The sequence below is a fragment of the Pecten maximus genome, chromosome 2, assembly GCF_902652985.1.
Source record: "Pecten maximus chromosome 2, xPecMax1.1, whole genome shotgun sequence".
NCBI classification, from domain to species: domain Eukaryota; kingdom Metazoa; phylum Mollusca; class Bivalvia; order Pectinida; family Pectinidae; genus Pecten; species Pecten maximus.
This window is the reverse complement of record NC_047016.1, coordinates 14,383,883-14,402,038: the sequence shown is the minus strand read 5'-3', so window position 1 is coordinate 14,402,038 and position 18,156 is coordinate 14,383,883. Positions and strand designations below refer to the sequence as shown.

The following is an 18,156-nucleotide window of genomic DNA, read 5'->3' as shown; positions in this document are numbered from 1 at the left end:
AACGATGTTAACTGTCACACTGCTACTAACGATGTTAACTGTCACACTGCTACTAACAGTGTCAAACGTCACACTGCTACTAACGAGGTCAACCGTCACACTGCTACTAACGATGTTAACTGTCACTGCTACTAACAATGTCAAACGTCACACTGCTACTAACGATGTTAACTGTCACTGCTACTAACAATGTCAAACGTTACACTGCTACTAACAATGTTAACTGTCACACTGCTACTAACGATGTTAACTGTTACACTGTTACTAACAGTGTCAAACGTCACACTGCTACTAACGATGTTAACTGTCACACTGCTACTAACAATGTCAAACGTCACACTGCTACTAACGATGTTAACCGTCACACTGCTACTAACAGTGTCAAACGTCACACTGCTACTAACGAGGTCAACTGTCACACTGCTACTAACGATGTTAACTGTTACACCGCTACTAACGAGGTCAAATGTCACACTGCTTCAACGATGTCAAAGGTCACATTACTACTAACGATAATAAACTTCACTCTGCTACTTACAATGTCAAGCGTCACACTGATACAAGCAATGTTAAACGTCACATTCCTACTCACCATATCAAACATAACATTCCCTTCACAATGTCAAACGTCATACTACCATCTATTGCAAATTTACATTCCTACTAACGATGTCAAACTTAACACTGCTTCTTACAATGTCAAAAGTCACATTTTTTTCATCAATGTCAGACATCACTCTGCTACTGACAATGTCAACCGTCACACTGCTACTAAAGATGTCAAACGTCACACTGCTGCTAAAGATGTCAAACGTCACACTGCTACTAACGATGTCAACCGTCACACTGCTACTAACGATGTCAACCGTCACACTGCTACCAACGATGTCAAACGTCACACTAATACTAACAATGTCAAACGTTACACTGCTACTAACGAGGTCAAACGTCACACTAATACTAACATTGTCAAACGTCACACTGCTACTAACGATGTCAACCGTCACACTGCCACTAACAATGTCAACCGTCACACTGCTACTAACGATGTCAACCGTCACACTGCCACTAACAATGTCAACCGTCACACTGCTACTAAAGATGTCAAACGTCACACTGCTACTAACGATGTCAAACGTCACACATGTACTAACAATGTCAAACGTTACACTGCTACTAACAATGTCAAACGTCACACATGTACTAACAATGTCAAACGTCACACCGGTACTAACAATGTCAAACGTCACACATGTACTAACAATGTCAAACGTCACACATGTACTAACAATGTCAAACGTCACACCGGTACTAACAATGTCAAACGTCACACATGTACTAACAATGTCAAACGTCACACTGGTACTAACAATGTCAAACGTTACACTGCTACTAACAATGTCAAACGTCACACATGTACTAACAATGTCAAACGTCACACTGCTACTAACGAGGTCAGCCGTCACACTGGTACTAACAATGTCAAACGTCACACTGGTACTAACAATGTCAAACGTCACACTGGTACTAACAATGTCAAACGTTACCTGCTACTAACAATGTCAAACGTCACACATGTACTAACAATGCCAAGCGTCACACTGCTACTAACGAGGTCAGCCGTCACACTGGTACTAACAATGTCAAACGTCACACATGTACTAACAAAGTCGACCGTCACACTGGTACTAACAATGTCAAACGTCACACATGTACTAACAATGTCAAACGTCACACATGTACTAAAAATGTCAACCGTCACACATGTACTAACAATGTCAACCGTCACACTGGTACTAACAATGTCAAACGTCACACTGCTACTAACGATGCTAACTGTCACACTGCTACTAACGATGTTAACTGTCACTGCTACTAACAATGTCAAACGTCACACTGCTACTAACAATGTCAAACGTTACACTGCTACTAACAATGTCAAACGTCACACTGCTACTAACGATGTTAACTGTCACACTGCTACTAACGAGGTCAACCGTCACACTGCTACTAACAATGTCAAACGTCACACTGCTACTAACGATGTTAACTGTCACACTGCTACTAACAATGTCAAACGTCACACTGCTACTAACGATGTTAACTGTCACACTGCTACTAACAATGTCAACCGTCACACTGCTACTAACAATGTCAAACGTCACACTGCTACTAACGATGTTAACTGTCACACTGCTACTAACAATGTCAAACGTTACACTGCTACTAACAATGTCAAATGTCACACTGCTACTAACGAATGTTAACGTTACACTGCTACTAACAATGTCAAACATCACACTGCTACTAACGATGTTAACTGTCACACTGCTACTAACAATGTCAAACGTTACACTGCTACTAACAATGTCAAACGATCACACTGCTACTAACGATGTTAACTGTCACACTGCTACTAACAATGTCAAACGTTACACTCTGCTACTAACGATGTCAAACGTCACACTGCTACTAACGAATGTTAACTGTCACTGCTACTAACAATGTCAAACATCACACTGCTACTAACGATGTTAACTGTCACACTGCTACTAACAATGTCAAACGTCACACTGCTACTAACAATGTCAAACGTCACACTGCTACTAACGATGTTAACTGTCACTGCTACTAACAATGTCAAACGTCACACTGCTACTAACAATGTCAAACGTCACACTGCTACTAACGATGTTAACTGTCACCCGCTACTAACAATGTCAAACGTCACACTGCCTACGTAACCCAATGTCAAACGATGTTTAACACTGCTACTAACGATGTCAAACGTCCACTGCTACTAACAATGTCAAACGTCACACTGCTACTAACGATGTTAACTGTCACACTGCTACTAACAATGTCAACTACACGCTACTAACGATGTTACGTCCTGCTACTACATGTCAACGTCACACTGCTACTAACGAGTTAACTGTCACACTGCTACTAACATGTCAACGTTCACACTGCTACTAACGAGGTCAAATCGTCACACTGCTCTAACGATGTAACTGTCACACTGCTACTAACAATGTCAAACTTCACTCTGCTACTAAAGAAAGTAACGTCACACTGCATAACATGTTTAAACGTCACACTGCTATCAAACAAATGTCAAAATGTCAACGCTACTAACCCATGTTAACTGTTACACCGCTACTAACGAGTCAAATGTCACAATTCAAGTCACATATCGTCGACATACTTACAAATGTCAAACGTCACACTGCTACTAAAGTCAAACGTCACACTGTCTAAGCATGTAAACGTCACCACTTCAACCTCACTGCTAACATAACCCTCACATGTCACACATGTCAAACGTCACTACATCTATGTCAAACTTACACTGTCACAGGTAAACGCACTTACAACATGTCAAACGTCACACTGCTACTAACGATGTCACGTCACCTGCACTACAATGTCAACCGTCACACTGCTACTAACGATGTCAACGTCACACCTGCTAACATGTCAACGTCACACTGCTACTAAAAGATGTCAACCTCACACTGCTACTAACGATGTCAACCGTCACACTGCTACCAACGATGTCAAACGTTACACTGCTACTAACAATGTCAAACGTCACACTGTACTAACGATGTCAAACGTCACACTGTACTAACATGTCAAACGTTACACTGCTACTAACAATGTCAAACGTCACACATGTACTAACAATGTCAAACGTCACACCGGTACTAACAATGTCAAACGTCACACATGTACTAACAATGTCAAACGTCACACTGGTACTAACAATGTCAAACGTTACACTGCTACTAACAATGTCAAACGTCACACATGTACTAACAATGTCAAACGTCACACTGCTACTAACGAGGTCAGCCGTCACACTGGTACTAACAATGTCAAACGTCACACTGGTACTAACAATGTCAAACGTCACACTGGTACTAACAATGTCAAACGTTACCTGCTACTAACAATGTCAAACGTCACACATGTACTAACAATGCCAAGCGTCACACTGCTACTAACGAGGTCAGCCGTCACACTGGTACTAACAATGTCAAACGTCACACATGTACTAACAAAGTCGACCGTCACACTGGTACTAACAATGTCAAACGTCACACATGTACTAACAATGTCAAACGTCACACATGTACTAAAAATGTCAACCGTCACACATGTATTAACAATGTCAACCGTCACACTGGTACTAACAATGTCAAACGTCACACTGCTACTAACGATGCTAACTGTCACACTGCTACTAACGATGTTAACTGTCACTGCTACTAACAATGTCAAACGTCACACTGCTACTAACAATGTCAAACGTTACACTGCTACTAACAATGTCAAACGTCACACTGCTACTAACGATGTTAACTGTCACACTGCTACTAACGATGTAAACCGTCACACTGCTACTAACAATGTCAAACGTTACACTGCTACTAACGATGTAAACCGTCACACTGCTACTAACAATGTCAAACATCACACTGCTACTAACGATGTTAACTGTCACACTGCTACTAACAATGTCAAACGTTACACTGCTACTAACAATGTCAAACGTCACACTGCTACTAACGATGTTAACTGTCACTGCTACTAACAATGTCAAACGTCACACTGCTACTAACGATGTTAACTGTCACACTGCTACTAACAATGTCAAACGTTACACTGCTACTAACAATGTCAAACATCACACTGCTACTAACGATGTTAACTGTCACACTGCTACTAACAATGTCAAACGTTACACTGCTACTAACAATGTCAAACGTCACACTGCTACTAACGATGTTAACTGTCACTGCTACTAACAATGTCAAACGTCACTCTGCTACTAACGATGTTAACTGTCACTGCTACTAACAATGTCAAACGTCACACTGCTACTAACAATGTCAAACATCACACTGCTACTAACGATGTTAACTGTCACACTGCTACTAACAATGTCAAACGTCACACTGCTACTAACAATGTCAAACGTCACACTGCTACTAACGATGTTAACTGTCACTGCTACTAACAATGTCAAACGTCACACTGCTACTAACGATGTTAACTGTCACTGCTACTAACAATGTCAAACGTCACACTGCTACTAACGATGTTAACTGTCACACTGCTACTAACGATGTTAACTGTCACACTGCTACTAACAGTGTCAAACGTCACACTGCTACTAACGAGGTCAACCGTCACACTGCTACTAACGATGTTAACTGTCACACTGCTACTAACAATGTCAAACGTCACACTGCTACTAACGATGTTAACCGTCACACTGCTACTAACAGTGTCAAACGTCACACTGCTACTAACGAGGTCAACTGTCACACTGCTACTAACGATGTTAACTGTTACACCGCTACTAACGAGGTCAAATGTCACACTGCTTCAACGATGTCAAAGGTCACATTACTACTAACGATAATAAACTTCACTCTGCTACTTACAATGTCAAGCGTCACACTGATACAAGCAATGTTAAACGTCACATTCCTACTCACCATATCAAACATAACATTCCCTTCACAATGTCAAACGTCATACTACCATCTATTGCAAATTTACATTCCTACTAACGATGTCAAACTTAACACTGCTTCTTACAATGTCAAAAGTCACATTTTTTTCATCAATGTCAGACATCACTCTGCTACTGACAATGTCAACCGTCACACTGCTACTAAAGATGTCAAACGTCACACTGCTGCTAAAGATGTCAAACGTCACACTGCTACTAACGATGTCAACCGTCACACTGCTACTAACGATGTCAACCGTCACACTGCTACCAACGATGTCAAACGTCACACTAATACTAACAATGTCAAACGTTACACTGCTACTAACGAGGTCAAACGTCACACTAATACTAACATTGTCAAACGTCACACTGCTACTAACGATGTCAACCGTCACACTGCCACTAACAATGTCAACCGTCACACTGCTACTAACGATGTCAACCGCCACACTGCCACTAACAATGTCAACCGTCACACTGCTACTAAAGATGTCAAACGTCACACTGCTACTAACGATGTCAGACATCACACTGCAACTAACGAGGTCAACCGTCACACTGCTACTAACGAGGTCAACTGTCACACTACTACAAACGAGGTCAACTGTCACACTGCCACTAACGATGTCAAACATCACACTGCTACTTACGGTTCATTCTCACTTAGCAAACATTCTGAAATGTATTACCTGACCAAGATGTCAAAATTTACACCTGAGTGAGTTTCAGCTAAAGTCTGTTCTTACTTTTCATGAAAGAAAATATGAAAATGACAAGTTGAATATAACTTATGTGATAAAGATTTAAATGAATTTATGTAGACTACTTATCATAATAAATCGTAGATGTTTGCGGTAAATATTTAAATTATACCAAATTTTATGTAATTGAGATATATGATGAAACCTAGCTTCATATCCAATTTCAAGTTTAAATTGTAATTTTAATGATAGATGTATTAACAAGTACAATTGTCTTTAATCTCTGTTACTTAAGTCTGTGTGTACGTATTTATTTATTTTATTAAAAAAAATACGAAAAGAAACCAAATCAAATCTATTCCGTTCGTACCAGTTCTTATAAAATTATATCAGAGACCTATATACTAATTGATATAGGTCTCTGATTATGTCAAACTAGCAGTGGTGTGTTTCTTAAAAAAATGTCTATATACACAATGTAATGTCAGGCCAGAAATTACACAATTTAAATCATTTACCCCATGTTGTACGTTTTTCCAAAACTTTCCTTTTTGCCGTGTGAATCTCTTCAGAAGGAAACACATGTTAAAGACTTAGGTGTATGGCTCACTCAAAATTTTTACTTTCCATTGCATGTTTAATAAGTGGTTGGTAAGGCCATGTCAATGTTTGGGTTTTTAAAACGTACTTGCAGGCAATTTACAAACATTTCTGTTACGTGATATACGCGTCTCGGATTAAATCAAAATTAAACTATAATGGTATATCCTACTTGCAAATGTGTACACAATTCAATTTTCCTAGTCTAGAATGTAGACGTTAATTCATCGGTTTTTAAGATTGAGTAGCTCAACTCTGTTGTGTCCCTGTAAATGCCGGATTAATGTAAGAAAATGTAGTGTCCAAATTAACTACCTTGGGCATGTTTCTGACAGGTTTTTAGCGTCTTGAAAGATTTAAGTTGGACATGGAGATTTGTTTTTAGAATTAGATTTTTTACTGTTCATAACATGATTGTCTAGATGATATATATTTAGGACGTCAATTCTATTTTACACGTGTATGCTCTTTAAATACCGTATTTGTTCTTACTGTGCATTTTATTTTATCTTATGATATATTTTATTAATTTGTTATCAATTCTGTAATTGGACCTTTTGGTCTGTCGAAATTGAAATAAATAAGAAATGACTCAATAGAAATAGATCACGATGTTATCCTCCTTAAAGTTTGAAGTTTTATGAAGCAGTCTATAGTCTTACCAGTAATTATCTCCTATTGTTCTTACCTTTCATACTAAGTCTCACTTGGCCAACAAAATACCCTACCTTTATACCTCAAAATTCAGAATGTTGGCTAAGTGACCTACTTACGAGGTCGACTGTCACACTGCTACTAACGATGTTAACCGTCACACTGCTACTAACAATGTCAAACGTCACACTGCTACTAACGAGGTCAACTGTCACACTGCTACTAACGATGTAAACCGTCACACTGCTACTAACGAGGTCAACTGTCACACTGCTACTAACGATGTAAACCGTCACACTGCTACTAACGAGGTCAACCGTCACACTGCTACTAACAATGTCAAACGTCACACTGCTACTAACGAGGTCAACTGTCACACTGCTACTAACGATGTTAACCGTCACACTGCTACTAACAATGTCAAACGTCACACTGCTACTAACAATGTCAAACGTCACACTGCTACTAACGAGGTCAACTGTCACACTGCTACTAACGATGTTAACCGTCACACTGCTACTAACAATGTCAAACGTCACACTGCTACTAACAGTGTCAAACGTCACACTGCTACTTACGAGGTCAACCGTCACACTGCTACTAACGATGTTAACCGTCACACTGCTACTAACAGTGTCAAACGTCACACTGCTACTTACGAGGTCAACCGTCACACTGCTACTAACGAGGTCAACCGTCACTCTGCTACTAACGATGTTAACTGTCACACTGCTACTAACGAGGTCAAACGTCACACTGCTACTAACGAGGTCAACCGTCACACTGCTACTAACGAGTTCAACTGTCACACTGCTACTAACGATGTTAACCGTCACACTGCTACTAACAGTGTCAAACGTCACACTGCTACTTACGAGGTCAAACGTCACACTGCTACTAACGATGTTAACCGTCACACTGCTACTAACAGTGTCAAACGTCACACTGCTACTTACGAGGTCAAACGTCACACTGCGACTAACGAGGTCAACCGTCACACTGCTACTAACGAGGTCAACCGTCACACTGCTACTAACGAGGTCAAACGTCACACTGCTACTAACGATGTCAACCGTCACACTGCTACTAACGATGTCAACCGTCACACTGCTACTAACGAGGTCAAACGTCACACTGCTACTAACGAGGTCAAACGTCACACTGCTACTAACGATCTTAACCGTCACACTGCTACTAACGAGGTCAACCGTCACACTGCTACTAACGATGTCAACCGTCACTCTGCTACTAACAGTGTCAAACGTCACACCGCTACTTACGAGGTCAACCGTCACACTGCTACTAACGATGTTAACCGTCACACTGCTACTAACGATGTCAACCGTCACACTGCTACTAACGATGTCAACCGTCACACTGCTACTAACGAGGTCAAACGTCACACTGCTACTAACGAGGTCAAACGTCACACTGCTACTAACGATCTTAACCGTCACACTGCTACTAACGAGGTCAACCGTCACACTGCTACTAACGATGTCAACCGTCACTCTGCTACTAACAGTGTCAAACGTCACACCGCTACTTACGAGGTCAACCGTCACACTGCTACTAACGATGTTAACCGTCACACTGCTACTAACGATGTTAACCGTTACACCGCTACTAAAGAGGTCAAACGCCACACTGCTTCAACGATGCCAAAGGTCACATTGCTACTAACGATGTTAAACTTCAATAACAATGTCAAACGTCACACTGCTACTAACAATGTCAAACGTCACACTGCTACTAACAATGTCAAACGTCACACTGCTACTAACAATGTCAAACGCCACACTGCTACTAACAATTCCAAACGCCATACTGATTCAATCAATGTCGGAGGAAGCGAAATATTTTCATCAATTAAAACAAAGACCTTTAAATTAGCCCACTATTATCATATTTGAAATCTCGCCCTCCATCCATGGTAATAGATAAAATAGCTACAGAATTTCCAGTTTATTTCGAGTGGGTAGATGTTCAGAAGTATGGCAAGTCAAGTAATTATTTATTCATGGAGCACTGTATTACATGATTATATAAAGTACCTTAAATTATTATATACGGTATATTATATAATTATATACGGTATATTATATGATTATAAACGGTATGTTATATAATTATATACGGTATCTTATATGATTATATATGGTATCTTAAATGATTATATATGGTATCTTAAATGATTATATATGGTATCTTAAATGATTAGATACGGTATCTTAAATGATTATATAAGGTATCTTAAATGATTATATAAGGTATCTTAAATGATTATATAAAGTATCTTATATGATTATATATGGTATCTTAAATGATTATATATGGTATCTTAAATGATTATATAAAGTATCTTATATGATTATATATGGTATCTTAAATGATTATATAAAGTATCTTATATAATTATATACGGTATCTTAAATGATTACATTATTATGATGATGTATATACGGTATCTTGATTAGATACGGTATCTGATAAAGATGTATATCTTTTATCTGATTTAATAGATAAAATATTATCTTATATAATTTGATTAAATACTTGATCAATATTGCTCCGTGAATAAATGACAACTTAGCTTACCATACAGGACTCGAGATATCTATATGTCTCTGATATGAAAACATGTCATAACATATACATATATATGATACAAACTCGATCGAAGAGTGATGTGGTCAATATTTGATTGCATTTCATTTAGTCTGTGTCATTTCAATAAGCCAACCCCGTACAATATTTTCAACAACTTATTGTAGATTTAGGACTGTTTTCTAAAGACATTATCTATCGTCATAAACTTTAACTTGTGAAAATATTGGGATGTTATCTCGAAATATTTTACATAATTCGGGAGTGATATTTCATTTTTAAGTTAATATCTCGATACGGGTAAATAGCCTTTATTAATCAATATATCGACCATTGCCGTAACGTTTTAGTATATTTACACCAAGGCTAACACGGGCTCTGTTTGTCACGGTTAGGAGTTTGTGGTGAGATATACATTAGACATCCTGATTTTCCCTGTAAATGTCTACATTTTATCTCGTCTCGTCCAAACGTCTGGTTTCTTGACCGAATTTCGTTCACGCCGGTAGTGAACAGGTAAAAACGGGTACCAATTATCTGTCGAAAGTTTGTCAACAATATAAGTAAACAAAGGCGAGATTCTTTGAAAACTACCGTTATCCTGGACGATATTTATCCGTCTGGTCAATCGAATTACCTGTCTCGAATATTGACCCCAGACATTCATTCGTCACTTGCGAGGGTTGATCACCTTTTAAAGCTGACCCCACACGCTGTCTGTATACAGCTGTCTGCAGGTGAATCCCGACCCCGCCCCAGACACGCTACCTGCAATCTGGGCGTCGCGGAACTACCCAGGGGTATTTCACCGTTCACCCGAACAATGACCTCGCTAATCTACCCTATCCATATCGGGATCACGGTATAATAGGAGTTGATTAACTATGCATACCTGTATATGTCTAATTTATATGTCTCTACCTGGAATGTTTGGTCTGCGAGGTCACGATAAATAGTCAGGTCACAACCAGATATCTTCATAATTCACTCACGTCTCTTACACGGTGGATGACAAGTTCTACTCGCGGACAAGTCAGTACCATAGCAGTGGTTGTCGAGGACGCACATTTTAACGTTTATTTACTGAACTACACGGGTCACAAACACGATGAGTACCTGTACATCACCTTTGGAACGCCTTTCGTCCACATCGGTCCCCAACACCGGAGAGCTGACGCCCGTCGCTGTGGTCCCCCATCCTCCGGAGCAAATTCCCATGGTTGGCAACACTTCCTGGAGCGGAGGTGAGTGATGAAAGCAAAGATCTTTTTCTTGTAAATCTGTGACATTACTATCTAAAAGAAGTTTTACGTACTTTTGTTTAATGTTTGTATGTTTTTAAACTGAATTAAGCATTTATATATTCAGGCTATTGTTATATTTTTGTTCTGGATTGTTGGTGACGATGTTTTTGTTTTGACGTTTATGTATGTTGACACAACAATAATAGTTATGTTTCCATCTCTCCATCAGCCAGCGCCCCAACCTGTTGTAGATGTGGAAATGGAATTTACGACAGATTAGTGGTTCGCGTGCAGGATAAACTGATGCACAGCGCATGTGTTCGATGTACGTCATGTGGCGTTGAAGTGTCAGACGTTTGTTTTTCTGACGGAAGTGACGTATACTGCCAATCTGACTTCTACAGGTGAGCATTCCAGGCGTAAACAGCACTGACGACGCCGGCGGATCAGTGTCAAAGCTCGTTTACTAGTTTTCAATAAATTTGACACTTCATTTACACGTTTGTGAATTAGCTTTACAAATCGGATAATTTAACAGGGTCCGTTATATCTATGTAACGTTTATAAATGATATATGACTCAAGAATATGGATTTAATTAATTCATTAGAATATGAATATGACATCAATGTTTTCATTTTAACGATTATGTCGTTAGTCACAGCTTGAGAAATGTTATTTTTTGTTGTAGTCAGCCCTGTGTTGGTCACACACTTGGTGATGATATTGTTTTAACCATTGTCGTACGTTTGTATTACCAGGAGGTTTGGCGGGGTGTGTTCAGGGTGTTCGGGCCTGGTAGCCCCAGAGGAGTCCGTCCGAATGGCGGGAAACAACGTTTACCACGAGACATGTTTTGTGTGCGCTCTGTGCCACGTTAGATTACAGACCGGTGATAAATTCTACATCCGGGAAGATGACAAGCTCTTATGTGAACGGGATCTCCAAAAAATCACGATGCAAGGTAAATATATAGATTAATAATCGGTTGACAACGTATATCTGTTTGGGAATGTTACATATATTTCAAACTAAACGACGCATCGAAATGTTGTGTGTTTCAATGGTTTACGCGTGAATTGTATATGTTTGATCACTTTGTTATGGTTTACGCGTGAATTGTATATGTTTGATCACAGTTTGTCATGGTTTACGCGTGAATTGTATATGTTGATCACACTTTGTCATGGTTGAACGGTTTGTTTTGTATTAACAGTTAATGCACGACATGTACTATTTATATTTTATATTTACAGCTTCAGATGGAGGAAACGTTGCTTCCAGAGGTGACAGTCACACTACTAAACGTTTGGCGTTAAACCTAGACCCACATCAAAGAACTATACTAGAACAAGCCTATCAGAGTAACCCACGACCCGCACGTCATATCCGCCAGAAACTGAGCATGCTCACGGGCATTGATACCAGATTGATACATTCTTGGTTCCGTAACAAACGAAGCAAAACAAGGAGTCGACGAATGAGGAATATAAGGAAAGCATGTGGTGGCGTAACTAATGATTCTGGACTAAGTGACAATGAAACAGCAACTTCCGGTTCTCTGTCGGGCTCTGGTGATGATGCACAGAATACAGCAAATGGTTGGTATTTACAGTGATATAAAGTACGATTTACTAGCTGGCGGTGTTTGACACTGTTATAAAGAGTTTCTCCATTCCTCGCAGAAATAGACTATCTACAACACGGGGTTTACTTTAGGAACATGACATTGAATCAGTGACCTAGATTTACAGAATCAGAAAAATAGGTACTTGTCACAAAAAAAGTTTCAAAATGTTATTTTGTCGAATATAATAAAGTCTATGAAGCAGCCAACTCATAGGAAAATGTATTGTAATCGGTACCCAGCATCCCCCCCTCCCCCTCCCAATGTCCTATTTTCTTCATTTATCTTAGTGTAAACAACTGTTTTGTTAATATACAGGACGTTATCAGGACCACAGGGGCTTTGCACGAATTATAAATGTACGGACATATGATCCAGTACCTATATTGGACCATACCGTCGTTATTACGTACTTGACACTGTATTTATTCTATTTAGACCGTGGCTAGGTATTCGTGCCAAGCCCAATGATCTGAATACAGGGATGCAGTAAAATACTTAATGTATTTGTCAAGTGTTTTATCGACTGTTTGAATAATGGTTTTATTAATAATCTGGCATCTCGTTTCAAAGTCATTTATGATGTTTTCAAGTATTGAAATATCCTTAATTTTATTTCCAGAAGTACAGTACCCGATGAATTACTCCAGTGACCTATCCACCATACAGACAAGCACCATGGCCAGATCTCCACTCAGTAGACTAAATACGTGGCTTAAACACATAGATTCCTTGGCGGTGGATGCGGTTCCCCCGAACATAGAGCTGAAGGCTTCAGACTTTACAGCCGACGGAGAAATCAGGCTTGTTACGACTAACGACGGTCAGGACCAATATGGCGGTCTGCAGTGGTACCAACGCCAGGTGGAGCACCACGATAGCGACACCTGGATTCCCGCGATATAAAAACGTATAAACGGACCAGTCGTTTGTCAATGTGACAGAAACGGCTGCTATTGTGTGCTTTATCAAGATTGTTTGAAATAAGTTGAAAATTAAAATTGTTACATGTATGAGGATTGAGGAATGTACTCCCGTGTTTTTATTTATGAGTAGAGGGGTCCACGATAGATCAGTCAGAGCGCTGGCAATGTAACCTAAGGTGAAGGGATACTTCAGCTAGCTAAAGGTCTATGGCTATTTTTTGGTTCTGACGCCAACCGACCTTTAGCAACCGAACCCTATTTTACACTGTGCAAGTTCCGCCCTGATTTCAGGACAGAAAGGGAAATCAGGGCGGAAAGAAAGAGACAATAATATCAGTATTTATAAGTCTAAACTTGATGACAACGGTGTGTGCTTCCAGTTTAGGTATTGAACAGTTCAATCACTAATTCACCCCAAATAAATAATACTTTGAAACAAAACACTTTGCTCTATTTGTTTCGAATATGGCGACATTTGTTGTCAAAAATACGGAATGTGTGTACCTAGCGGAACAAATATAAAGTACAAAGAAAATAGCTTTTCGTTTGTTTTTGCCTTATATTCCTTTTCTGTATTTACCACACCATTTCAATCAGAGTTGTTATGGAAATGTAAATAATCGTGATTGTGTGTCTTTGATTACTATTTGTATAGATTTAATGATGAATTCATGAAAAAGAGGTAATGACATTACACCATTGAACACATAATCAAAATCCTGAAAAATTGACATTCTGCGCAGTGTAAATCCGCTTTGGGAAGTTAGAGGTTACACGGCGCCCATCATAAGTTTCTCGCCGTGTAATACTCTAACATTTTTGGAGTAGTGAAGGGACCGCGACGCAATAGCTCAGTCGTAGAGTGCCGGCCACGTAACCTCAGGTGAGGGTACCGCGATAGCTCAGTCGTAGAGTACTGGCCACGTAACCTCAGGTGAGTGGACAGCCACAGGCGCTTGCGTAGAAAATGAGAATTTAAAAAAATGATATCAGTGGTATGTGTACTGTGTAAAAGTGAAGGCCGGAAACTCCGTCACGAGCGAAACGACACCCCATCTCACTTCAATCGGCTAAAAAACACATTTATTAAAACTGACACGGTGCACACTATATGCGACCGTCATCAGGAAACATTCATGTTTAAGCTACCGTTACTCAATACGAATTGTTTCATCCAAAACACAATAATCCGTGAAAACATCGCCGAATGCCTCGCTCAGAACGCCATTTTTCAAACTGCTCCCTCAGCCTGTCAAGATTCTTCATTTACATACGTGATTGAAAGGTCAAGCGTTTATATAATCGTCTGTCGTCAGGTGCACTTTTTCGCCAGGTAATTAACGGTTTAAACAACTTTACGAACATATTCTCAATATTTCACTTGTTAGAGAAATGTATATAGATACAAATGAAATTAAATGTCAGAAGATGATAATCTATTTTTATTTTGTCAGCTAATAACTGACTTTATACGAAGAATTTGTCTATTAAAACAGTCATTAGAACTGGGGAGACTGGGCCTGCATCCGGTACAATCTGATATTTATATTCTTCAACTGTTATGTATATATTTGTATTGCAAAATATACTTATGTGATAAGAGACTTATGTGATAAGAGATGTGTAATAAATAATCACTTTTTAATTGGCGAAACGGATTGTCTGCATAAACCTCTAACCGCCATTCACCTACTGTTAAATAACAAGAAGCCCATGGCCTAAACGGTCATATGACAAAGACGTACAGCAGGAACACGTCCTTCCATTCCAAGGAATCAAACCAGTCCTGTCTATACAAAACTATGATGTTTCAGAACAAATCTGGTTGGAATCCATTTGGCATGAAGGAGGAATAGCGTTTTAAAGCAAATATTTCAGCTAAATTCCTGTTTTTGGGACCCCAGTCCTCTATCCCTAGGGGTCGAACCAGCCTCATTTATGTAAAGCCTGATTTATATATCAGTCCAAAATTGGCTGTAATCGATTAAGGACAGATAGCAGTTAAAGAAAAATTTCAGCCAAGTTCTGACCAGCCTCATTTATATAAATTATGACTGCCCTCCGTCAGTGATGTTTCAGACCAAATTTGGTTGAACTCCGCTATGGCGTTAAGGGGGGAGTAGTGATTTGAATGTGAAAGTTTACACACGGGTCACGACGACGGAGGACGGAACACGATGGCTATAAGTCATCCTGACCTTTCGGGTCTCTTATCACATAAGGACGTCTTGGTATCGGGGAGTTTGTACCGTGTATTCTACAGAAACCCCTCGATTTAGGTATGGTAGTAAGGACGTCTTGGTATCGGGGAGTTTGTACCGTGTATTCTAAAGAAACCCCTCGATTTAGGTATGGTAGTAAGGACGTCTTGGTATCGGGGAGTTTGTACCGTGTATTCTAAAGAAACTCCTCGATTTAGGTATGGTAGTAAGTGACGTCTTGGTATCGGGGAGTTTGTATCGTGTATTCTACAGAAACCCCTCGATTTAGGTATGGTAGTAAGGACGTCTTGGTATCGGGGAGTTTGTATCGTGTATTCTACAGAAACTCCTCGATTTAGGTATGGTAGTAAGGACGTCTTGGTATCGGGGAGTTTGTATCGTGTATTCTACAGAAACTCCTCGATTTAGGTATGGTAATAAGTGACGTCTTGGTATCGGGGAGTTTGTATCGTGTATTCTACAGAAACTCCTCGATTTAGGTATGGTAGTAAGGACGTCTTGGTATCGGGGAGTTTGTATCGTGTATTCTACAGAAACTCCTCGATTTAGGTATGGTAATAAGTGACGTCTTGGTATCGGGGAGTTTGTATCGTGTATTCTAAAGAAACCCCTCGATTTAGGTATGGTAATAAGTGACGTCTTGGTATCGGGGAGTTTGTATCGTGTATTCTACAGAAACTCCTCGATTTAGGTATGGTAATAAGTGACGTCTTGGTATCGGGGAGATCGTACCGTGTATTCTAAAGACACATGGCTGTGCTGTTTTGTGTTTTAGATTATACTAATATGGGTTCGGATGTGATGACGCTGCCTCCTTTTGGACAGGAGTTAAGAAAAGAGTTTTGTATGAGGAAGGGGTCGATGTTTCTTAACCACGGTTCGTTTGGAATGGTACCGAGACGGGTGAAGGATGTCCAAAAACTGTAAATATCATGTTTAATTATCCAATATCATAAATATGATAGAAATTATATCGCCGTACGTACTTGTTTGATTTTCTTCGTGAATATTGTTTTATTTAGGTTTGAATTTAAGTATTTTTATTTAAACATATTTCATTGTATCCTATTATATACAAGGGAATTGGGCACAAGTTATCAAACTTATAAGTAGTATTACTATCCGGCCATAAACCCATTCTTTATGATCGGAGTGCTGTATTTTAGTTACATTGACAAGATGGATGATCACCCAGATGACTGGTTCCGCCGGACTAACCTTGGTAAATGGAAGGTCGGTAGAGACACTATCGCCACATTCGTCAACGCTGAGCCAGAGAATGTTGTTCTGGTACAGAATGCAACGACAGGTGAGGGGGTACATTCCTGTAAAATCGGTGTGGCTACTTAATTTATTACAGGTCAAAGTTTATACATCTGTTCATTTATAATAGGTCAAAGTGCACCATGAATGATGCGTGATTTCTCATTACCTACATGTCAAAGGTCAATGTAAAGTCGGTAGGGATAATTATTCACACATAACCTTGCCAATTAAACTTTTAATTTATTGATTTTATAACAGACGTGTTTTGAAACACGACAACTATTAATACGGCATAAAGAAACTCTGACTTCTAATTTGTATATTTCCCCAACAGTCACAAATATTTCATTTCAGCTATATAAAGACATGTGCATATCATAAATACATGTATATTATTTAAATGCCTTATGTATACGTGATAAATTGTATGTACATGTGAAAAGTATTATGTACATGTGATAAGTATTATTTCGTGTGATAAATAGTATGTATGTGTATTAATATGTACGTATTTTATGTACGTGTGTTATGTAGGTGTATTATGTACGTGTGTTATATACGTGTATTATGTACGTGTGTTATATACGTGTATTATGTAAGTGTTGTATGTACGTGTGTTATATACATGTATTATGTACGTGTGTTATGTACGTGTGTTACGTACGTGTATTATTTACGTGTTTTATGTACGTGTTTTATGCGCGTGTGTTATGTACGTGTATTATGTACGTGTATTATGTACGTGTATTATTTACGTGTATTATGTACGTGTGTTATGTA

The 18,156-nt window shown here is 39.2% G+C and overlaps 2 protein-coding genes across 2 annotated transcripts in view; both read left to right on the top strand.

The window, feature by feature from the left end:
* LOC117318653 (hercynylcysteine sulfoxide lyase-like) overlaps positions 1-18,156 on the top strand; it is a 31,417-nt gene that overhangs the window by 7,913 nt on the left and 5,348 nt on the right. The window contains exons 2-3 of the mRNA XM_033873618.1: positions 16,886-17,033; positions 17,277-17,419. Coding sequence (XP_033729509.1) covers positions 16,897-17,033; positions 17,277-17,419 — 280 coding nt within the window. The 5' untranslated portion in view covers positions 16,886-16,896. The remainder of the gene's footprint in view (positions 1-16,885; positions 17,034-17,276; positions 17,420-18,156) is intronic.
* LOC117318661 (LIM/homeobox protein Lhx3-like) lies at positions 10,107-13,986 on the top strand. Its single transcript, XM_033873625.1, has 5 exons — positions 10,107-11,336; positions 11,566-11,740; positions 12,097-12,299; positions 12,592-12,936; positions 13,585-13,986. Exons 1-5 carry the CDS (start codon positions 11,201-11,203, stop codon positions 13,866-13,868), a joined length of 1,143 nt encoding a protein of 380 aa, XP_033729516.1. The 5' UTR covers positions 10,107-11,200; the 3' UTR covers positions 13,869-13,986.

Excerpts from the sequence above, each read along its gene's own strand:
- LOC117318661 (XM_033873625.1), top strand. The coding sequence starts at position 11,201 with ATGAGTACCTGTACATCACCTTTGGAACGCCTTTCGTCCACATCGGTC. Across the intron at positions 11,337-11,565 it reads CAACACTTCCTGGAGCGGAG|CCAGCGCCCCAACCTGTTGT; the intron begins GTGAGTGATGAA and ends TCTCTCCATCAG. Across the intron at positions 11,741-12,096 it reads TGCCAATCTGACTTCTACAG|GAGGTTTGGCGGGGTGTGTT; the intron begins GTGAGCATTCCA and ends TTGTATTACCAG.